Consider the following 25,030-nt stretch of genomic DNA (forward strand, 5'->3'; position numbering starts at 1 on the left):
TATGCATATTTGTATATACAAATAATTAAACTACCATATGTTTATATAAAGTACGTTTCGTACAGTTTACCCATCAGACCAGGTAAATCAGCTAATGCTCAAAGGATATGAAGTTCAAACTACAATCTTTTGAAATTTAACTCTATGAGTAATTGTGCTGATAGGAGGAGAAGAGAAAAGATTCTTATTATTTGATATGAATGCATGATATTCTTTTGCTTCACTCGCAGACTGAGTTTACTTGTATTCTCTCTCTCTTTTCCTTCTATCAAAGGAAATAGAGTATAGCATACAGATTTTTGGTTTATTGCTATGAATAAGAAATACATTAAATGTCTGATCCAATTCTCTTTTCCTCTAGAAAAACAAATATAGCTTTTCTAACACTGAGTTTCTTTTCAACCAGACTAATTTTATTAATCCTATGTATAGTGATAGTAGCCTACAGCATGTAAACTCTATCTGCACATAAACAGCCAGACACATGGCATGCTACTGCACAATATGTTATGTTCAAGATTTAGTATTTTCTAAAAGAGGTATTTACACCATCCATAAGAAAAATTAAATGAATACATTTAATTTACCTACATTTTTTTTCAAATAAGTTACCTAAAACATAACTTTCAGGGCACCTTTGGTATCAAGCATTGTCTGCTATTCATCAAGGTCTCTTGAAATATGCCATATACAAGTAAATTATAATCCTTCATAATTCTCTAATCCCCTGATAAGTAAATAGCAATTTTCTCTGTTTTTCCTACACTGCCTTTCAAGCTCTAATCTCAGTTTTTAACATTAGTGATTCATTAATCAACAGCACAGCATACCTATGGCTGAAAAACATCAATTAATTCTCATATCTCATGCTCATAAAGAACTACATGATATACTGTGCTATCTGAATGACAAAGCAGAAGTGCAACAAACTGCTATATTTATAATTTTTTTGGTTTACAATTTCCTAAAGATGTCAAATTACTCACTTTCATTTTTTTTTTCAAGCTAGTTGACAGCAAGAGTAATATAGTTCTGTCAACTATGAAATTTATCAAAAAAGCACTCCGGTATACTTAAAAATGTTAATTGTTTCAAAATTATTTTCTTCTTTTTCTTTAAAAATAAATGTGTTACTCTGAAAGGAAATGTATATGAACTAAGTCTGAAGCTTACTGAATGAACTATTTAATGAATTTCATAAATAAAAGAGCTGCAAGCACCAGATGTATGTATCATATAAATCAAGATTTTTCTGAACCATTTAATTTGAACAAATAATAACAATAGTAATGATAATAAGACACTTTCGTTTTCAAGTGTAAGATTGGAGGTATACAGGCATTTATTAAGAGGCCTTGATTTTATCATACTACCATTCTCGTTAACAATATTTTTTCATTTATTAACATTACTTATTATTAATTTATCATTACTGTGGTTAATATTCTTATTGATGAATCAAAAGAAGAATAAAATAACAAAATTTTAAGATTTTAACAGATTGACCTATGGCAATGGCACAGTGTGCGCCATTTTATGTATTCATATTTAATCAAGATGCCTTGCTGTCTTCAAGAATTCAGGCCTATGAGGGCATAGCAACACCAGAGCCAGGTTGCTGATGCTCATGTCAGGTGCTCAGCTGGAGGTAAGGATAATTAAGATTGTCCATTTTCTTCTCCCTTGGGTCCCTAGAAAGAAAAAGCAATCAAGATTGGAAACTTAAAATGTTAACAAATTAGAACTATCATATCACACAAATGGAATGCCATTTTGAAATGATTCTGATAGCAAGTGCGCACTTAACAATTTTCAAATAAAACATGTAGCAACTTGCAGAACAATGTTTTGTGGTGTATTACCATAGTACAATGAGGAAAACAGCACTACTGTGAAGATGCATTTAATTTATATTCTTTTAGAAACATTGGGAAAATGTCAATGAAATAGTAGTAAAATTATTTACAATTTGATAGAAATACAAAGTTCTACAGTGGATAATGTGACCATAAATCCATAGTAACTTAGTGCTCTCTCTGAATAACAGAGGTAAGAATTACTTCTGAGGAACAAAGTAGGCACTGAATTTATGTAACACATTAATACAATAATGAAAATGATCACTATTTAAATAATTTGAATTTATTTTGCAACAGAAATAGATAATTGTTTGCTAATTTATTTCAGTCACTTTTGTCTCAGCTCATTTCTTGATAAGCAGTAGCAGGCAGCATCTATTATTTCTAAACTTTATTTCCTTTTCTGATTTAAATGCAACTCTATGTCACTGAGGCATATTTCATGTATAATTTATTTTTATGGTAACATATTCAGAGTACTTTTGAACATGTCTTTGTTTCAGCCTCAATAGTGGAAAGCCATAATATGTTGCCTCCAATATGAATGTCAGTGCAACAGAAAACACCCAGTTTTGCTGAAATTTGAGTTGGAATAATAACGTATAGTGAAAACAGAACATTATGCGCATTTTACCCCTGATGAGCAACTTGTTAATTGATGTCTAAAGCTGACCAAATAAACACAAGATGAAAACAACTAAATGTTGTGCTGCTAGATGAGACAATGAAATATTTAGCAGTATTTTATGTTCTCATGAAACAATTTGATAAGGCACAATGCAATGTTCAAAATAACTAAATCAACAACTGAAAACTAATCCTGTCTGCAGAATGCTGACGCTAATTTGTGCATATAAACTAAATTTTCTGCTCCTTAATTTATCTCCCTTTCATCTACTCATCTGCTATTGCATACCTTGGTAATGTCACTCATCTCCCAAATCATTTTCTCCTCTACTGTTTCTTGAGTTTCATCAACATTCTACAAATTTGACTTTTATCTTTTATGTATGTCTAATCCAACATGGTCTTGGTGCAGGGATATTTCTACCTATATTGCTTGGAAAATGTTAAATGGGTGTTCACTTGCAAGAAAGAAATAGCATAGAAAATTCAATTGAAGAAATGCAGGTAGTGTTCAGGTATTGAGGTAGGAGATTTGATTATGGCAGCAATTAGCATTTGCAGAGTGTGTAAAGACACATCCATTCATTAAGGTGTAAGTAACTGCAGTGCACATAGGAAGAATTGGAAGATTACATTACTACTTAGAGATAATGTTAGAGAAGGTAACAACTTGAAAAGGTTCCAAATTACCTAAAAACTGGATGTGACAGATAGTTGTAGTCACAACTCATGGGCAGAAAAAAAGAACTTCTTTACTGCACAATGGCCCTTTTCCAAATGGTGTATAAGAGTGGTGTGTTAAATTCATCTATTGAATGTAAGTGACTGTAAATTATGTGTGTATAGTGCAGTGTCATATTTGTGCTGTATGATGGTGATGGTGATGGTGATGATGATGATGATGATGATGATGAGACAAGGTGAGGATGAACACATTGCCAGCACTTATCCAACTTATCTTGAATACACCAAGACTAATAAGTTTAACATCCCAATGGAGTGGATGGATCACCAATGTGGTATCAGCCACTATCTGGTCAGCTGTACTTTCAAATAAGCACACCGCCAGTTATGCTTCTGTGTTTCCTTCAGCTTCCACCACGGTATGAGTGCACTGCCATGAATGATCACCCCGCTGCCAATGAGAAGCAAGCATCCCCTCTCTGGAGCTACAGCAGCGGGTGTACTTATGTTCGAACATTCATGCACTGAGCCCATTTTGTGTGTTTGCCTGTTGAATAACATTTACATACTTTCATAGTGTCCAGGTCTCATGATCTACGGACTATTTATTGTATTGAAGACTGACTGATTTGCAAATCTGTGGTATCTGTATATGTTTCAACTGTCAAAGCTACTGTTAGCAACTGATGCTACAATTACAGAACAAAGTTATGTATTATTTTTACTACTTGATATTACATGTAGAATAAATAAACATCTGAATTCGCAGTTCATGAACAGCATCTGTTCCTCTCTCCTGCATTCATTAAAGAACCACACAGCATGCAAGGAAGTTATATAAACCATCAACAATGCCACATGCCGACACTTCAGGTGATGCTACAGAGTTTAATCGAGGACAAGTATGGTGACAAGGAACATTATGCCAATTCCCCTCCTCCCCTTGCCAGCTGAAAATTGATGATGAAAATTTCTTTCACATTTCTATACAATTCTGAAATTCAGCTAAGACAATGACCTGGTAAGAGCTGATGCCCTATCTGTCACTAATGTCACTACCCTGTTTACCAATTTAATTTTTCTCTTTCCTCATTTACTTGGTGCTCTCATAGCAAGGAGGCCAGCTTTTCAAAAGATTCATTAATGCATGTGGTCTCTTTTATTCACAGCTCTTGCACGTATGATAGGCAAGTACCTCATCCCTTACACTTGCCTTCTTTTATCTACTCTGACAGTCTCCTGTCACAGGCTGATACTCCTAAAATATTTCATTGAAAACAAGTCCACAAAATTATTCTTTGGCAGATTCTGGGGTATATATCATACCATAACTGATAAGCTTCAGTCATGTCAATGGTTACCACGGTACAGTTTATGATAAATCACTTCGCTGAAACATGATGAAACCAGTAGTACTGTTAAAGTACATGTCCACTGTTGTCTCTGGGAACTGGGTTGACTAGTGTAATGGCAACACAGAAGAGGTGTGAGGTGGGGGGAGGAAGGATGGTGGAAAATGTTGAGTGCTACCTGTGTGCAAAGAAGTGATGGAGACAAGATGGAAGGCTGTTAGGTGCAGCATCTGGATGCAAGTGCACAGGATAAGTCATAGAGACAGATGAGGAATGGGGATTGCCAAAGGTTGAGGCCAGGACTGTTACACGGACAGAGCATGTGTTGCAGGGGGGAAACCCTCCCTCTCTGAAATTCAGAAAAGGTAGAGGTGATGAGAAGAATCCAGATAGAATGGGCTGTGAAAAAAATCATGGACGTCAATCATAGCATGTTGCTTGACAACTGAGTTGTCTGTTCTCTCTTGATTACAATTTGGCAGTGGCCAAGGACAGTTGGACCATCCACTTGCTTGACTCCAGTGATTGATTCACAGCTGCTGCCCTCTGGGTTCTTCCCATGACCACTGGATTTTCTCAACTGTGCCAGTGGAAACTCTCTTTTGTTCCTGTGACTCTCTTGGCCTCAAGCTTCTCTAGTGTTGTCATCCCATGTGCCTTTATCTCCCTATCTGTTTCCCTTCCAGCCTCAATAGTGCCTTTGGGCCAGCCCCCAGATCACCTTCCCAGCACAGATTCCAGATGCTGCACCTGGGAGCCTGCCATCCATTTCCTGCCATGCCTCTGCACAGTCACACAGGCAGCACTACACAGCATTTCCCTTCAACACTACCCTGCTATCACACCCCATCCCCACACCATGCCTTCTCTTTACCCCTTCAACCTCACTACCCACCATAGCTGAGATCACTGCTCACCCTGGAAATAACAGTGGCTCGCGCGCGCGTGTGTGTGTGTGTGTGTGTGTGTGTGTGTGTGTGTGTGTGTGTGTGTGTGTGAGAGAGAGAGAGAGAGAGAGAATTTGTTCAACAGCTAACAATATCCAACAGTCTTCATCTAAGGGTGCCTAGCTGCTGCTCAGAGCTTCCTGTATGTGGTGATTAGCAATCTGTCCAATTCATACTGAATTTTTCACTCTCTAGCAGAGTGTGCATCAATATGAAACTTCCTGGTGGATTAAAATTGTGTGTCAGACCATGACATGAACCTGGAATGCCGAGGTTTGAACCTTGGTCCAGCACACAGTTTCAATCTGCCAGAAAGATTCTTATTGTTACTGCTATATTTGTTTGATTTTTCATGTAGGGAAGACAATCTTTCTTCTCTCTGTGAATAATACTGACCATTCCAGAACTTATTCATCTTTGTGGATTTGAATGGCCCCAAAGCTAATATGATCAGGAATCAGAGTAAATCTTCCATAAGCTCCTATCAGTGATGTTTTCACTGTAACACATAGGTAAATTTGAAATATTATATTCCATTTTAAAATGGACATAAATAGGGCTGTTTTTATATCATAAAATATGTGTCAGTATCGTTGATTCATAGCTAAAATAAATTATACATCTGATCCTGGAGTTTTCTGCCAACTGTCACTGTAATGTAGGTGCTGTTATATACTCCCAATTCCATGATTTCATGCTTACTCCCCTTTTCATCTTTGGTAATGTAGTTGCTATAACAAATCAGAATTACTGCTAATTGATAAGTACAAAAAAATATTGTGTGGCTTCTTTAAAATATTCCACAGACATGAAAACACACAAAAAATAAGAAAACAATGTTTCATAAATATATGCAGTAACTAAAATGTGTGTAGACAAAATATGAGATATAGTATAATATAACATATAATTACATATACTTACAAATATGGTATACTTATGGTTAATTAATTACCCAAGATGACACAAACATCCCAAACACTACTGCAAAGATAGGAGGCATTGCCAAGGAAATATGCTAAAAGAATCATGTACGTACTGTTAGGAATGGGAGTGTAGTTGTTAATGATATTAGTGAGCAAGCAGTTTTACGGACTTTTCAGAAACACATACAGCAACTGTTTTATTACTGATCACATCTGGTTTACTGCATCCAATACAAGGAAGAAAATCAAATTCTGCAGAAAAAGTGTTATACAAGCAGCATGTCACCATACATGCCAGTGAAGGGTCTAAGAGTAAATGTAGCTGTAATGGAATTCAAAACATGTTTCAAGAAATGAAGCGTATGTGTGATTTGAAATCCAGTTATGGGAACTACATTAAATGCAAAAGTGGGTATTTATTTGGTGCTCTAATTATAAATGCAATGTGCAGAGCATCACTCTACAGTAATTAATTTACTAGAAGGCAACATATCTGTATAATAAAAAAAGTAATGGTCAGGGTTTTTTCCAACAACTATACATTTAAGTCATCCAAAAATTCACTTGCTTCTCCATCATGCTTGCAGAGTATGATAGGAACCTGTGTGAAATAAGTAGCATCCATAATATAAGTAATACATAAATAAAAAATCATTTTTCCTCACATGGCAGAATGAAAGATATACAGAAAATGTGTACCATCAAAGATGAAGATCATAATAACTGTCACAAACACAGTCAATCAGATTCTTGACCTTTTAAAGCTAAACAGAGTTGGGGAAAAACAGTAGAATCCAAAGGATAATGAGTGCAGATGATTCAGAACTGGATGGCAACGGATGTACTGAATAGAGGAGAGAAATCAAATAGTAAATATATAGGACATTTGTCTTTCCTTCTGTTTGGACTGCAACTGCTTCTGGTGCAGCTAGCTGACGGCTGCTGAATCACAGCGACCTGCCCATTCACCATCCTGACTCTTTACTTTCTTTCCTTTATTTCCTCTTCAGCCCAAAAATATGCAGTTTTTGGTTTGTAAATGATTATTTGTGTATCTATCAAGATGTCACACCCTTTGCTTTCTGTGACCCCTTTTGTGTTGGAATGTTTCAGTTGTAATTTCCCTGTTTATGTTTCAGTATCAGTGTTAAGTGTTTAAAAAAAATATCTTTAGAACTAGTTTATATCTCATTTCTCTTCAGCTCTTCCTGTTCTGATCTAAGTTTGTGAGCACCCAGCCTACCAACCTCTGCCATTTTGCTTTTGGCGTACTCGATACGAATGGCTCCCCGGTCAGAGGAGAGCAAGAAGGAGCCCTGCAGGTTGGCCATGGCTTGGGCAGCGCAGCGCACATCTTGAAACTCGACGAAAGCGACGGGGGACCCTCCCTTGGTGTGCATGCGGAGGCGACAGAAGCCGGGGAAGCTGTGCACACAGATAAGAATGTGCCATGTTAGGAAGAGGATGGGGACACATGCCCAAACATCTGAAAGTTCCCAATTGAACGTTATCCACAGGAATAATGTTAGGACACCATTAGAGGTATTGATTTTTAGTTTTTCGTTGCAGTTTGTAAATAATTTAATTTATGTTGCTGTTACACAAAACAGTGCTAAGCCACCACACCAAACCCAAAAGTGCATGCAAAGGTAGCTTACAAGGAGGAATTAAAGATTAAATAAGTTAATAATTTACACTAACAGGGAAAACTATGTGACAGATTTTATTCTGTTTATTTCACATGATGCTATGAAGCGAGGCATGAGTTTCCAATTTTGTATTTCATGAACCAGAATTATGTTAAGAAAGGTTTGGGGTGTTCCAGCATCTTAAATCAAACTTTAAAGTGTAATACTCTGTTTTACTGTGTTTTTTTTTTCAGAATGAAAAAGGAACAGGACAAAGAACAAAAAATTGTCCTCTTGATTTTTAAATTTCTGTTTTTGTATTTTTAAGCAGGTGTGAAATGTTAGTCCATCTATATGAACAAATAATTCGGCAAAATATGGGCACTGTTCTGCAGAATTCTAATTTTGATATAATCGAGTTTGTTGCAACAGAAATATGATAGAGCCCCAGCAAATTTGTAGTGAAACATACATTAATTTCCTGCATTTGATGAGGACTAAGGTGTGCTTTCAGATGTTTAGGACGAACTAGTACAACAACAGTGACCAACACACATGCCCAACGATACTACTCTACAGGACGCAGCTGTACAGTATAGTGTGGAACAAAGTTGGCAACCACATGCAAGTGCATCTCCTCTTGTTGTAACTATTCTATTTAGTACTAAAACTGTCATTTTGTGAATAAGAGATGCAATAAAATACACTAGTTCATTCAATCTGCAAAGTGAATACACAAGTACAACTCACAATATGTATGCAAGCGCGAGCACACATGGGTGTTCACACACACACACACACACACACACACACACACACACACACACAAATTAATGTGGCATTTATGGATATTTACATATGTTGTAAGGTTACTACTAAATAGTTTTAACATTATTTTTAAATGCACTGAAAATATTTTCTATCCACTTAAAAATACATACTATGCTTGGTGTGTTTTCTCCTCTAATATATATATTTTTTCATTTTACAATTGCCCTTTATTTATAATTTAAACAGGCAACATTCCTTAATGACAGAAGAAGTTAAACAAAACTGAATGGGAAAATTAAGTAAATATGTGGACTATGATAGTTACAGAATCATGAATTATTTAGTGTTGTGTAGCCATTAATTAGTTGCATCATATATCCTAGATAAAAGCCATAATAGTAATTTTGCCTCCCACAAGAACTTCATGTCATATTGCTATACAATTAAAATGCACACTTTAAACTTGATTAGATAGCTTCACAACAGGAATATTTTGCAAGTACGTATAAGACCAACACATTTAGCACATGTATAATGTTTTTGCAGGTATGCTGCCAGATTGTTGTGTCTTCTTGGCACAATATTTTGATGTCAACAATGCAGCTTGTTGTGCTGTAGGTGTTCTCTGACATACTGAAGTATCAGGGGTACATTATACATAATCAATGCTGTCAAAGCATGAGATCTTACACATTTGGAACACACTGAGTGTTGCTTTTTCTCATCTCATGATTGCCCCTCTTCATGATGTACATCATATAATTACTGTTCATTGCACTTCTTTGCTGTTCAGTCTTTGTCAGATAACCCTTTTGCACAAGCAAATCCTAATTAAATGCACTTTTAATGCACATCAGAAGAGTTCGCTATTCACCTAATAAAAACTAGTGAACACTGATCAGTCAATATTGTCTTCCAGTGCTACAATCCAGTCAAGCTGCAACGCTGGTAGAGAATTGATTGTGCTAGACTTTGGAAGTTATTAACATTTCCTACATGCCAGTCTCTTGCTCAGGGCCTCTACTATTTGGTGAGAAATGGTTTATCCTCATAGGTAATAGTTGTAATTACATTTCATTCTGGATTTTACTTTGATTGTACTGTGGTGTCATGGCAGTTTACTTTGCCTTTACAAATACAAATGTAGACAACATTCCATTAGAACTACTGACGGCCTTGAGAGAGCCAGTCCTGACAAAACTCTGCCATCTGGTGAGCAAGATGTATGACACAGGCAAAATACCCTCAGACTTCAAGAAGAATATAATAATTCCAATACCAAAGAAAGCAGGTGTTGACAGATGTGAAAATTACCGAACTATCAGTTTAATAAGTCACGGCTGCAAAATACTAACGCGAATTATTTACAGACGAATGGAAAAACTAGTAGAAGCCAACCTAGGGGAAGATCAGTTTGGATTCCATAGAAATATTGGAACACGTGAGGCAATACTGACCCTACGACTTAGAAGCTAGATTAAGAAAAGGCAAACCTACGTTTCTAGCATTTGTAGACTTAGAGAAAGCTTTTGACAATGTTGACTGGAATACTCTCTTTCAAATTCTGAAGGTGGCAGGGGTAAAATATAGGGAGCAAAAGGCTATTTACAATTTGTATAGAAACCAAATGGCAGTTATAAGAGTTGAGGGGCATGAAAGGGAAGCAGTGGTTGGGAAGGGAGTGAGACAGGGTTGTAGCCTCTCCCCGATGTTATTCAATCTGTATATTGAGCAAGCAGTGAAAGAAACAAAAGAAAAATTTGGAGTAGGTATTAAAATCCATGGAGAAGAAATAAAAACTTTGAGGTTCGCTGATGACATTGTAATTCTGTCAGAGACAGCAAAGGACTTGGAAGAGCAGTTGAATGGAATGGATATTGTCTTGAAAGGAGGATATAAGATGAACATCAACAAAAGAAAAACGAGGATAATGGGATGTAGTCGAATTAAGTCGGGTGATGCTGAGGGTATTAGATTAAGAAATGAGACACTTAAAGTAGTAAAGGAGTTTTGCTATTTGGGGAGCAAAATAACTGATGATGGTCGAAGTAGAGTGGATATAAAATGTAGACTGGCAATGGGAAGGAAAGCGTTTTTGAAGAAGAGAAATTTGTTAACATTAAGTATAGATTTAAGTGTCAGGAAGTCGTTTCTGAAAGTACTTGTATGGAGTGTAGCCATGTATGGAAGTGAAACATGGACGATAAATAGTTTGGACAAGAAGAGAATAGAAGCTTTCGAAATGTGGTGTTACAGAAGAATGCTGAAGATTAGATGTGTAGATCACATAACTAATGAGGAGGTGTTGAATAGGATTGGGGAGAAGAGAAGTTTGTGGCACAACTTGACTAGAAGAAGGGATCGGTTGGTAGGACATGTTCTGAGGCATCAAGGGATCACCAATTTAGTATTGGAGGGCAGCGTGGAGGGTAAAAATCGTAGAGGGAGACCAAGAGATGAATACACCAAGCAGATTCAGAAGGATGTAGGTTGCAGTAGGTACTGGGAGGTGAATAAGCTTGCACAGGATAGAGTAGCATGGAGAGCTGCATCAAACCAGTCTCAGGACTGAAGACCCCAACAACAACAACTTTATTATTCATATGTCACCTTAATATATCATCAGACTTTGTCCTCATTTTGTGAACAAGTTGCAGGCCAAAAAGTGAAGGATTTTAGAGGATACATGACCTTCAAGTGCAGTATGAGGTTTGTTGGCTATGGGAAATAATTTTATGAGCTTGACTTTGATGGTAGTCTCAGAAGTCTTACTTTTGGAAACCCTAAAATACCAGAATGAGTAAAATAAACTGCTTTGGAATAATGGGTCATATACTCTAGTTCTTACAACTTCGTGCCAATAATGATAATATAAATTTCTTCTGAAAGTTTCCAGTATGCATGGTGTCTAAAATAAAGGTCTTTTACATTATACTATCATTTCTTTAGTCCAGTTTATATGTCACTAGCTATTACTTCTGTCACATTCGGAGGATAAAGTGTAGTAAATGAAGAAAACATCCTCTTAAAAAAAATTTTGCTGTGGGAATATGGATACCCAGAGGATATCAGAAACTTTTCATTTCCAAATCCTGAAATGCTTCAAAATGTTACTGGTTAGACAAGATGAATGAAACTATGATCTTAAGTTTTTATGATTCAGTGCCCTTAGTGCTTTCGTAGAAAAGGAGGTTCTAGTAATGTGACCTCCTGGGAGTAGTTTTCCTTTTTTGTAAATTTTCATGTCTTAAAATTTTATTTAAGTGCTTTTTTTTATCAGAGGTGCTGGTATGGCATATCAGCAGGAACTCTCACATATCAGGCACTGACTGTGATGATGGCAAAAAGTGAAGATTTTAGGGCAACCTATCTCATTTAATAATGTTACAGGGAAATGGCATTACGCAGTGGTTTAGTGAATCCATCAACTGTGAACAGTGTGGTTGATGGGAAAAGAGGTATAAAAAAAAGCAAACAAGCAGCTTACACAGAATATTAGATGTTCACCTGGATAATTTTATAACAATAAGCATCATCTAATCAAAAGTGTATGGACACCCCTGTGTAATGTGGTACTGACCACTAGATGTGACGAGAGGCAGACCAACCAATATAAAAGGAGGCAGGAAGTACTGTGTTGTCAGTACAGAAGCAGCAGGAGAAGAATGGGTCAGCCAGGAGAGCTCGGTGAATTCAAATGTGGACTAGTCACTGGATGTCACCTCAACAACAAATACGCGAACATTTCAATCCTTATAAAGCTGCCCAAGTCAACTATTGGTGATGTGACTGTGCAGTGGAAATACAAAGAAAGAAACACAGCTAAACTAGGACCAGGCAGATCTCACATACTGATGGAAAGGAACTGTCAAACATTGGCAAGGGTGGATGTAAAATACTGCAGGAAATCAGTGAAAGGAATCTCTCATGAGCTCCAAAGTGCTACCAGCTGAGTTCCAAAGTGCTATCAACTGTCCAGCTAGCACAGCAACAGTGTGCAGAGAGCGAAAAAGAATGAGTTACTATGGTTAAGCACCTCCTCATAAGCCAAGCATTTCTGCAGCCAGTGCTAAGTGACACTTGAGTTGATGTCAAGAATGTGGACAGCAGAATACTCTAAACAAATGATTTTGAGTAAAAAGTCATTCTGTTCCCCTGCCGCAATGCGATGGAAGGGTTTGTGTTTGGCAAATGCCTAGAGTTTCTTACCTGCCATCATGTGTAGTACCAACAGCGAAGTATGGAGGAGTTGGTGTCACAGTATGGGGGCATTTTTGTGATTAGTGTGTGGTTTGGTTATTATGCGTATGTAAATGCAGGAGAATATAAGTACACTTTACAGCAATATGTACTGCACACAGTGAGGAACAGTTCAGAGACTATGATTTTACTAACATGAGAATGCACCGTGTTATGTTGCAGCATCTGGGAGTAGAACGAAATGATGCAACTGGAAATCATTTTGAAGTCAGATCTTGTTACACTCGGATTCACAAATAAAAAAGGAAAAAAAAAACACTTGTGATATTACCATGTATGGTACGTTTGAAGAACATAATTGATATGCCACACACTGAGGTTCACATTCGTGTGATGGTAATTTCTATTTATTGCTTTCTATCTCTCACTGGACATTAGACTTTAGTGTATCCTTTAGTAATAATACTTGAGGTCCAATTTACATACTCAAGAGATTATATGAGAGCAATTTGGAAAGTAGTGTCCATTTGGCTGTAAATAATAAACTTGCATGGGAAAAAATAATTTTGTATACCTTGAAATTACAGCTTTTTGCTACTTATCAACACAGTCACCATTTAAATTAAAGTGTTTGTTCAGAGTGTTTAACTAATTTACTCCTCCTAAATAAAACTGCGCGACATGGATGCCAACCTTTCATGACATTTTGAAGTTTGTCATCATTATTGAAGTGCTGCAATGTGAGCCACTTCTTCATGTGAGTGAAAAGATGGAAAATCAATGGTGCCAAGACTGGGTTGTATGTCAGCTTTCTTAACGAAATCAGTACTCACAACAGAAGCCCTACTACTCCTCTCTTCATCATTAAAGTTTGTTCTGCACTTTAAAAAATCAGACAAATTGCCACATAGCACCTTCACTATTAACATTTGGACCATATACAGTACACAACTGATGATGAACGTCTGCTGCTGAAATGCTTTCATATTTTACGGGATTTTTTATTACAGCATACACATTTTGATGTTATAAGAAGAACAAGTTTACACTTTCAGAGCTGGAAACTTACTGAATCAGAGTACATGCATATATGACATGAACACTAGTGCCATGCTAAAACAGCTGTTACTTTCTGAATCCTGTTAATATACCATCGACATCTATTTTGTAGTACACATTACATTACACCAGTTTAGGTCAACAGCATATATTTCCACTTTTACTTGGCGTATTTTACTCCAATGATACTGATATTTTTTAAATGGATGGATAAAAAATTTACTCACAAAGTAGCAACAGGAGAAAACACACACAGACACACACACACACACACACACACACACACACAAACATTTAACTTTTACAAGCTTTTGGAGCCAGTGGCTCCTTCTTCTGGCAGAAGAGTTGAAGGGGAAGGAAGAGGGGTGTAGGAAATGGACTGAAGAGGTTTAGGAAAAGGGATGCTGTTCAGAAGAGTCTCCCAGAACCCCAGATCATGGGACTTTTCTGAAATGTACCACTTTTCCTAAACCTCTCCAGTTCTTTTCCTTCACAACCTCTTCCTTCCCCTTCAACTCTGCTGCCAGAAGAAAGAAGAAAGAAGAAGAAAACTCCAAATGCTTGTAAAAGTTAAACATTTGTGTGTGTGTGTGTGTGTGTGTGTGTGTGTGTGTGTGTTCTCCTGCCACCAATTCGTGAGTAGGTTTTTTATCTATCCCTTTACATGATATTTTCTAAGGACTAAGAAAGTTTTGAGAAAGCCAAAGATTAAGTGAATCAAAAAGTGTGTCATTAATACAGAAAATGATAATTTTCCAGACGAAAGGAGTCTGTGTCACTCATTTCAATATGGAAATCATTAGAATTGGAGAAAATAATGTTTGTAGCATTAATATTACTAATACAGATGAACACTGTTCATTCTGTGAACCCTCAGTGGGAACATAAGCAAAATAAAACTAGCTTAACATAATCTGGTTGTCTCAACAATTATCAGCATGGCTTACTTTATTTTATACAAAACCATGTACTAATTGAAATAATAACCACAGAGATAAGGCATAAAGTCCTCACATGTAGGTGAATTACATGTTGAAATGTAGTTGGTCCAGACAAAAAGAGAAACTTGAGTTAACCAACCTGACTGGCATGGCTGACATAGCACAGCCTCCAAAAGAAATAGTACTATAAATAGGTTATCAATATGCAACAATAAAGAAGCATGATCTGAGCTCAATCGAAATAATTATGATCTTTGTGCATTTGTATAAAAAGAATGAGTGTTTTTTGTTTCATTGTCTTCTCGATTCTGAATGTTCTAGCTGACAGATGCTTATTGTTCACAGTCTGTAATTCATACAATTATCTATAGCAATATTAGAACTTGTTTGAATGTATATGAAACTACTGGTTATAAAATGTGTTTTTGTCAGTAGCGAGTACCTTTCCTGAATGTGATTTAGTTACACAATAATTAAATGTTGCCCCAGCCATTCTTGTGTAGGCTCATTGTTGTAGTGATGCCATTAATGATAAAAATTATATAAGCACTTTTAATACTCATTTTATGCTAAAAGTATTGAAAAGAATAATCTCCACAAATGGAAAACGGCATCTTGTAATATTTTTCATATTAGGCCATAGGTACAGTTTCTTTATTAACAATAATTTCTATAAATGCTTACGCTGCCACTGCACATAGGCAGATATCCTGGAGCATCAAGCCTCACTGAGAAAATTTAGCCATGGCTTTTAACAAACATAAAAGGGTATTTTCAAAATCATTTCATACAATAGTTATCGCTGTGTGAATTAACAGCATTTTCAAAAAGTTGCTCAACCAACCTGACTGGCATGGCTGACATGTCTTTGTTCTTCTCTCAAGGATTTCTGTGATTTGCCTAACCCATGCTGTTTCAAAAGTAAATGAAATTTATTGATGTGTAACAGCAAAGAAGACCCATTGGAGACTGGGTTTGGGGAAAAAGAGTGACATTGATTCTCAAGATTCGGTAGAAGAATGTGAAGGGGATTCTGCAACAGAGTAACCTGATGTGGAGGCTCATGAAGATGAAGAAGAAAAGAACAACAAAACAAGAAACTTTTATGTGGGAAAAGATGTTCAGACCAGTGATCTCACATCATCACTGATGTTCCTGGTTAAGTGTGGTCAAACCCAATCTTTGACATTCATGGAAAATTCTCAGAAAAATTACTGGATGGTGGTAATGTCACTATAGATAAAATGCTTGTGGATTTTTGAAGTAGATGTGTGTTTCCTCAAAACCAACCAATTTTACTCTCACTGATGCACGATAGCTGATACAGCTAACTTGGAGTTTTATATTCAATGGTAGCCAACATGTTCTTTCTGTGCCAGCAGCAAGCTAAGAGGAGTAATAAAGTTAATGGCTAAGCCTGTGTCTGGATCTGGTCACAATATTACTACTGATAAGTGACTTTCTGATGTTGGTTCTGAAAATAATTTGAAGACAAAGAAAGTGTTGTATGTTTAAGTGTTAGGAAAAAAAGCAATTGCTGTTCAGATTTTGTTGATGTAAATGGGAAGAAACGATCTGGCAGTGTGTTTGGGTGTAATGATGAGAAGGTTTTGGTTTCCAACATGCTGTGTGTGAGAAAAAAATGTGGTTGTTGTATCTTCAGTTCATGATGACATTGATCCCAAATTTGGAAGGAAAAAGAAACTATGTATAGTTACTTTATATAACTCAACAAAAGATGGTGTTGAAACTACAGATCAAATGTGTGGTACTTACAATATGAGCCAAAACACAAAGTGCTGGCCAATGTTGATTGTGGGTGGTACTGGTTCCCAGGGTAGCAATCAACTGGGAAACTGATTAGAGCAGAGTATCAAAAATGTCAGATCATCAACTTATTCTTGGACAGCTATACTGAAGAAATATGAAAACTACTATTATTCTTTCCAGGCTGCCAGGCAGCCCAAAAAATATCTCTGCATATTGAAGATCAAGATAAAGCACCTCTTCTCCCTTGTATCAAAAATGGATCACAGAAGGATGTCAGAATGTGATTTGCATGTCACATGCAAATACAGTTTTCCAACAATACATCTCTTTATGTCAATGCATTTATTCCACTGATTCTGCATGAATGAGAGTGGTCTCAGTTGGTATATAAGTAATTTAAAATTGAAGTTTTTTAAATTAATTTTAATGTTTAATAAAAGTTATGCCCTGAAAATGGATTTTTAGTGCATCTCCTTTCATATGTCCTCATTCTATAGATCTCTATCAAACTCAATAATTATGTTTGTGAGAGTAAAATTGAGAAACTATGATAAAACATGATTGCCTAATCTGTGCCCATCAGGTACATAGCATGCAAAATCAGGAAGTGTTGTGCCCAACAAAAAATGAAAAAAAAAAAAAAAAATAAAAATGGACACACACGAAATTATGATGTAGAAATATGAAGTTACAACACTAATCTCCCAGCTGCACAATTTTCTGTAGAGCTACCAATGCAGAAAAATGTTGTCTTCCTCATTTATTGAATTGTAAAATACGTAGTTACTGATTATTATTGTCTCAGTTGAGTCAAGTACATTACTGAACACTGTCTGTTTTACAAGTGGTTAGCCTATCATACAGGTAAGAGTACTTTTATGGAGAAAAACTTGAAATAAATATTTGGCTAATTATGAACCACATCACACTTGGCAATTAGCATCATTAATCTGGGTTTTGTGATCTTCCCCATTATTTTATAAGGGAAATTTTATGTGGGTTTCAGCAGCTGGAAGTATTTTTCTGAGAGTTCCACAGTTACACTTTATTTTCTTATTTGTTTGTTTCTCCACTACTTGTTTTGGGTATGCGGACCTATTCTCAAGATTTCATTCTTGTTCAAATTTGCTTTGATTTGAAGCTGCAATCTGTCACTTTGTCTGCCTACTAATAAAACTCAATACACATATTTCTAAAATTATGATTATGCATTGCATTAATCAACATTTTTATTACATTAACACTAGACATAAATACACATTATAAAATATTCTATACAACTTGTCTATACATATTTTCAATCTGTTACATGTATGATCGTTTCCAGCTTTTTCCCTTTTGCTTCAATTGAATTACATTCAATGAATTAATAGCACTAAGAATTTTTATTATCCATTTAAATTTCTCTAGTAAATTTATTTTGAAAAATAAAATTGTAACTGCACTGTGCAACACAATTAAAAAGTCACTTTTTCAAAACCCTGTAATCATTTCCCATTGCAATGCAGACATTTGAAATTTGGCTCATAGGTCTGACAACCTTTCTCTGTAACAGTGCAAAGGTATGCTGCACTGAGATGTCACCCTCAGGCTTGATGACACTTCAAACATAAAGGTTATGAAACATATGGAACAGAACTCAGAAGTTAATGTGAGGTGCAAGGTGGGTTAATGATGTCACATTGGCACTAAAATTCACCACAAAGCTGCACAATGGCACCGTGGACATGTTATACTATGGGAAGGTCCTCCCCTCTTACCCACATTTCATCCCTCCTTTTCACGCCTCTGCGAAGGAGGTTAGAATTCCGACGCCCAGTTGTCTCGTGGATGACTGATGAAAACATTTGTGGCACACTGCCACTAGTGTCAACATGTAAAGGCCATTAGGGATGGAGTAAATGGTGTCAATGAAATTACCCTTTCCACAGGGCATTGGTTTCCCCATGTTTCACGATCACAAATGACAATTCGCAGGGCGGGGAGCAACTGAGTGATGACCTTGACAGTTTTTGACGCTTCTGATACCTGCCCAGATGATTCAGCTCTTCTCTAAAAGAACATTGTGGGCCTGAAATCCTACTGAAAGTGATTGCACTCCTGTTTAGTTTAGCACAATTGCAAATTTTGCTCTAGTATACAGGGCAGAGGAACTAAGAACAATGCAACAAAATTTGAACATGATCTGAATCAACAAAGGGTGTTTATGCTTTGTCAGCCTCCTCTTTCGCATTCTCCTGTAGTGTGTGTGACAATGACACATGCAGGAATAAAATGGCAAATGGTCCCATTAAAACCACCCATTTTGGCAACACTCTTGATGCCACACACGCATCTTTGTTGAGCACTTTAAAAATGTATGTACATAAAGACAGCCAGTTACTGATTTCTAGATGCTGGTATGACAGCATTGACAAACCTGAACTGAGTGGTACAATCGCATTGAACGAGTGGCCCCTGGCTGCTTGCAAAAACTAAGGGGTCTCAAAAGGAACGTCTGTCATGCCAGTGCCTAATAATTGGTGACTGGCTGTCTCTGTACAGGTACATTTTTAAAGCCCTCAACAAAGGTGTGCAGGTGGCACTGAAGACGTTGCTGAGCCAGGGGGGGGGGCTAGAGGGGCTCTTCTATATGTTATTCATGCACATACCAGTGACGCACACACTTTCATGAGGCCACAGGAGGACACAAAACAAGATGGCTGAGAAAGCATAAACAATCTTTGCTGTTTGGATCACATTTAAATTTTGTCAAATGATGTTCAGTGCTCACAAATGCTTTCACCCTGTATATCAGAGCAAAAATAGCAGTTGTGCTCTACTCCAAAGGTGTGTGATCATGTTCAGTGGGGTTCCAGACCTACAGTGTCCTTAGAGAAGGGTTGAATTCAGCAGTGTCAAAGGTTGTCAAGAATGTTGTACTGTTGCTCATCACACTTTGGACTGTTGTTTTTTACTGCAAAGTATGTAGGAGTCAATGCCCCAAATGAAAAGTGGTTTCATTGACGCCCTTGATGCCACTCCCAGAGGTGTTTTCAAGCTCTGGCCTTGTTTTTTTGCATATGTCAGCACCTTTCTGTTTGAAGGATTTGCAACATTAATGAGGTAGGAAGCAGGCTGGTTTGAGCCAAATTTCAAAATTCTGCATTACAATGGGAAAAATTATGGAATTTCAAAAAAGTAACTCTATAATTGTGTTGTGCAATGTTGTACAAATTTGTTGCCAAAAAATTAGATACGTATTAGAGTACAAAAACAAGCCTTATCTGCATTTATCAAATTACTGGTTGGAAAAAGAATGAGATAAGTCTAGATGTAAATTTAAATTATAAGTTAAAAATTAAGCCAGATACTGTTAGAACTACACCAATCAAACACAAAGAAAGAATTGTTTTCTTATGCTAGCTTAGCTATGTGATGATGAGGTACTCTTAACGTTCTACATGATATAGTCACATAGCAATCTAAATTTGTAGGCAGGGATGATTTGTGGAGCAGTCAATGCTGTTATACAATTACTGAAAACATGTGAAGTACATATCCCAACCAAATAAAAATTATACAAGTAATGTCCTTCCCCATTCAGTAACTCATAGATGCTTATAACACAGATTGCTTCAAGTATCAAACACTTGACCCTACTTTTCACATTTTACCTCAGAACACTGTGGAGCACTTCACAGTGGTTGGCAGAGTTCAGATGTAGAAGTAAACTGATCCCGGTTGCCATTAGTGCAGAAGCTTACACTGCCTAGGAAAGAGCATTAGTATGCATTTTTATTATTAGTTACAGTAACATCCAACCCAGCAAGAATTTTCTGGAACTCTAAAAATGGAGAACAAGTTCAGATTGGGGAAAGATGTTTCAATGGAACTATCCCAGTGTTCACTTTAAGAGATTTATTGATGGCTTGACAGTGTTTTTAACTGCTGCCCTCCTGAATATGAATCCAGTGTTGTACCACTGTGCTACATCACTTCCTCAGATCTGTGACTGAGGAACCTGCCTGTTATGAGGAAGGGATGCAAACATGAAGGAAAAAGCATCAGAAAGAGTAGGAGGTCAAAGATAAAACAGTGTCATTTCACCAGTTTATAACAAGATAATATATACAAATGTTTATGCAAATTATACAACATGTTGTTCCCGACCATGTTACAGTTTTTGGTGGAGATTTTAATTTACCAGATATAGACTGGGAGACTGAACGTTTATAATGGGTGGCAGGGACAAAAAATCCAGTGAAATTTTTTTAAGTTCATTATCTGAAAACTACCTTGAGCAGTTAAACAGAAAACTGACTCGTGGCAATAACATATTAGGCCTTCTGGTGACAAACAGACCCGAACTATTTGAAACAATTAACGCAGAACAGGGAATCAGCAATCATAAAGAAGTTACAGCATTGGTGATTTCAGCCCTAAATAGAAATATTAAAAAAGGTAGGAAGATTTTTCTGTTTAGTAAAAGGGACAAAAAGCAGATTTCAGAGTACTTGACAGCTCAACACAAAAGTTTTGTCTCAAGTACAGATGGTGATGAGGATCAGTGGACAAAGTGGAATACCCTCTTTGAAATTCTGAAGGTAGAAGGAATAGAATACAGGGAGTGAAATACTACTTACAACTTGTACAGAAACCAGATGGCAGTTATAAGAGTCAAGGGGCATGAAAGGAAAGCAGTGGTTAAGAAGGGAGTGAGACAGGATTGTAGCCTATCTCTGATGCTATTCAATCTGTATATTAAGCAAGCAGTAAAGGAAACAAAAGAAAAATTCAGAGTAGGAATTAAAGTCTATGGAGAAGAAATAAAAGCTTTTGAGCTTTGCCAGTGACTTTGTAATTCTGTCACAGACAGCAAAGGACTTGGAAGAGGGGTTGAACTGAATGGACAATGTCTTAAAAGGAGGATATAAGATGAACGTCAACAAAAGGAAGACAAGGATAATGGAACATAGCCGAATTAAATCAAGTGACTTTGAGGGAATTTGATTAGGAAATGAGATACTTAAAGTAGTAGATGAGTTTTGCTGTTTGAGCAGCAAAGTGACTGATGATGGTTGGAGTAGAGAGGATATGAAAGACAGGCTAGCATTGGCAAGAAAAGCATTTCTAGAGAAGACAAATTTGTTAGCATCAAATATACACTCCTGGAAATTGAAATAAAAACACCATGAATTCATTGTCCCAGGAAGGGGAAACTTTATTGACACATTCCTGGGGTCAGATACATCACATGATCACACTGACAGAACCACAGGCACATAGACACAGGCAACAGAGCATGCACAATGTCGGCACTAGTACAGTGTATATCCACCTTTTGCAGCAATTCAGGCTGCTATTCTCCCATGGAGACGATCGTAGAGATGCTGGATGTAGTCCTGTGGAATGGCTTGCCATGCCATTTCCACCTGGCGCCTCAGTTGGACCAGCGTTCGTGCTGGACGTGCAGACCGCGTGAGACGACGCTTCATCCAGTCCCAAACATGCCAATGGGGGACAGATCCGGAGATCTTGCTGGCCAGGGTAGTTGACGTACACCTTCTAGAGCACATTGGGTGGCACGGGATACATGCGGACATGCATTGTCCTGTTGGAACAGCAAGTTCCCTTGCCGGTCTAGGAATGGTAGAATGATGGGTTCGATGACGGTTTGGATGTACCGTGCACTATTCAGTGTCCCCTCGACGATCACCAGTGGTGTACGGCCAGTGTAGGAGATCGCTCCCCACACCATGATGCCGGGTGTTGGCCCTGTGTGCCTCGGTCGTATGCAGTCCTGATTGTGGCGCTCACCTGCACGGCGCCAAACACGCATACGACCATCATTGGCACCAAGGCAGAAGCGACTCTCATCGCTGAAGACGACACGTCTCCATTCGTCCCTCCATTCACGCCTGTCGCGACACCACTGGAGGCGGGCTGCACGATGTTGGGGCGTGAGCAGAAGACGGCCTAACGGTGTGCGGGACTGTAGCCCAGCTTCATGGAGACGGTTGCGAATGGTCCTCGCCGATACCCCAGGAGCAACAGTGTTCCTAATTTGCTGGGAAGTGGGAGTGTGGTCCCCTACGGCACTGCGTAGGATCCTACGGTCTTGGCGTGCATCCGTGCGTCGCTGCGGTCCGGTCCCAGGTCGATGGGCACGTGCACCTTCCGCCGACCACTGGCGACAACATCGATGTACTGTGGAGACCTCACGCCCCACGTGTTGAGCAATTCGGCGGTACATCCACCCGGCCTCCCGCATGCCCACTATACGCCCTCGCTCAAAGTCTGTCAACTGCACATACGGTTCACGTCCACGCTGTCGCGGCATGCTACCAGTGTTAAAGACTGCGATGGAGCTCCGTATGCCACGGCAAACTGGCTGACACTGACGGCGGCAGTGCACAAATGCTGCGCAGCTAGCGCCATTCGACGGCCAACACCGCGGTTCCTGGTGTGTCCGCTGTGCCGTGCGTGTGATCATTGCTTGTACAGCCCTCTCGCAGTGTCCGGAGCAAGTATGGTGGGTCTGACACACCGGTGTCAATGTGTTCTTTTTTCCATTTCCAGGAGTGTAGATTAAGTGTTAGGAAGCATTTTCTGCAAGTATTTTTCTCGAATGTAGCTATGTATGGAAGTGAAACATGGATGATAAATAGACAAGAAGAGAACAGAAGCTTTTGAAATGTGGTGCTAGAGAAGAATTCTGAAGATCTAATGGGTTGAACACATAAGTTATGAGAAGGTGCTAAACAGAACTGATAAGGAAATAAATTTGTGGCACAACCCGATAGGAAGGAGGGACTGGTTGAGATGATACATTCTGAGACATCAAGGCATCAGAAATTTAGTATTGGAGGGAAGTGTAAGGGGTAAAAGGTGTAGAGGGAGACCAAGAGAAGAATACAGTAAGCAGATTCAGAAGGATGTAGGTTGCAGTAGTTATTTGGAGATGAAGAGCCTTGCACACGTTCAAGCAGTGTGGAGAGTTGCATCAAACCAGTCTTTGGACTGAAGACCACTACAAGAACAAGCAATGACTCTGATGCCTGTGTTCTATAATTTCTCTACGAATATTGTTATAGTGACATAATAAAATGGCTTTTCAAACCAAGGAATATGTCTACATCACATCCCTTGTTTTCAATAAAAGTTACAGTTTTCAAAGATTAGATTCTATTGAACGTATCTTTTCTATGAAATTTTAGAAGCCACACGAGATATAAGTTAGTCGCTAGTTTTCTGTTTTCAATCTGTCACCTTTTTTGAGAACTGGGGTTACCTGGACTATTTTCTGGGGTTCAGGAAAATTTCCTGATGTTAATACGCTGTTAATTGCAGTGGAAAAGGGTCTGGATATGTTGTCAGTGCAGGAATGTAATATGTTCCTATTTGGCCCATCTTATCTGGCAGACTCAGAATTTTGTAATGCCTGTACTATGATCTTTATTTCATTGCTTTATAATAGAAGAAATGGAGTAAAAAGCAAAGATATACTACAAAAAAGTGCAAAGAATGGTGCAACCAAAGAACAGAAAGAAAGGAGAATAAAAGGGGTTGCACATGTTGGAAGGGGAAGTGGGAAAATAAATAAATAAATAAAAAATAAAATTCTAACAAAAACTGTTTAGGTAAAGAGGGTAGGCTAACAGAAATTATATCAAAGAGAGTAGAAGGATGAAAAAATATGCAGAAGAGCACGTCTCATCTCTAGAGTTAGAGAAATTTGTGCTGAGTGAGATCTTATTGTAGCCAAAGTTGAAAAATATTATATTAGAGTTCTTTTCAAAGGAGTGTAAGCTTTTGCTACTAATGAAAACAGGAATCAGTTTACTTCTACACCTGTACTCTGCAAACCACTGTGAAGTGGTCGGCTCTGTTCTGAGGTAAACCAAGAAAAGTACAGAAAAGTGTGTGACATTTGAAACAATCTCTGTTATAAGTATTTATGAGTTATTAATTGAGAAAGGGCCTTATTTGTCTCACTTTTGTTTGGTTGGGAAGTGTTCTTTTTATTTTTCAGAAAAAGCATAAAAATGTTCAAATGTGTGTTAATTTCTGAGGGACCAAACTGCTGAGGTCTTCAGTACCTAGTCTTACACTCTACTTAAACTAACTTATGCTAAGAACAACACACACACCCATGCCTGAGGGAGGACTCAAACTTCCTGTGGGAGGGGCCGTGCAATCCGTGGCATGACGCCTCAGGGTGCATGGGGGGAGGGGGAGGGGGGAAGCATAACAACACTGACTGGGCCACATGTCATTCACATCA

The 25,030-nt window shown here is 37.8% G+C and overlaps 1 protein-coding gene across 1 annotated transcript in view; it reads right to left on the reverse strand.

The window, feature by feature from the left end:
• Nucleotides 1–1,254: 1,254 nt before the first annotated feature.
• Nucleotides 1,255–25,030, reverse strand: part of LOC126238410 (protein couch potato-like) — a 185,744-nt gene continuing 161,968 nt past the window's right edge. The window contains exons 7-8 of the mRNA XM_049947788.1: nucleotides 7,643–7,820; nucleotides 1,255–1,691 (exon numbers count right to left, since the gene is read on the reverse strand). Of these exons, the coding sequence (XP_049803745.1) occupies nucleotides 1,659–1,691; nucleotides 7,643–7,820 (211 nt within the window). The 3' untranslated portion in view covers nucleotides 1,255–1,658. The remainder of the gene's footprint in view (nucleotides 1,692–7,642; nucleotides 7,821–25,030) is intronic.

The sequence above is a fragment of the Schistocerca nitens genome, chromosome 1 (assembly GCF_023898315.1).
Source record: "Schistocerca nitens isolate TAMUIC-IGC-003100 chromosome 1, iqSchNite1.1, whole genome shotgun sequence".
Taxonomy (NCBI): domain Eukaryota; kingdom Metazoa; phylum Arthropoda; class Insecta; order Orthoptera; family Acrididae; genus Schistocerca; species Schistocerca nitens.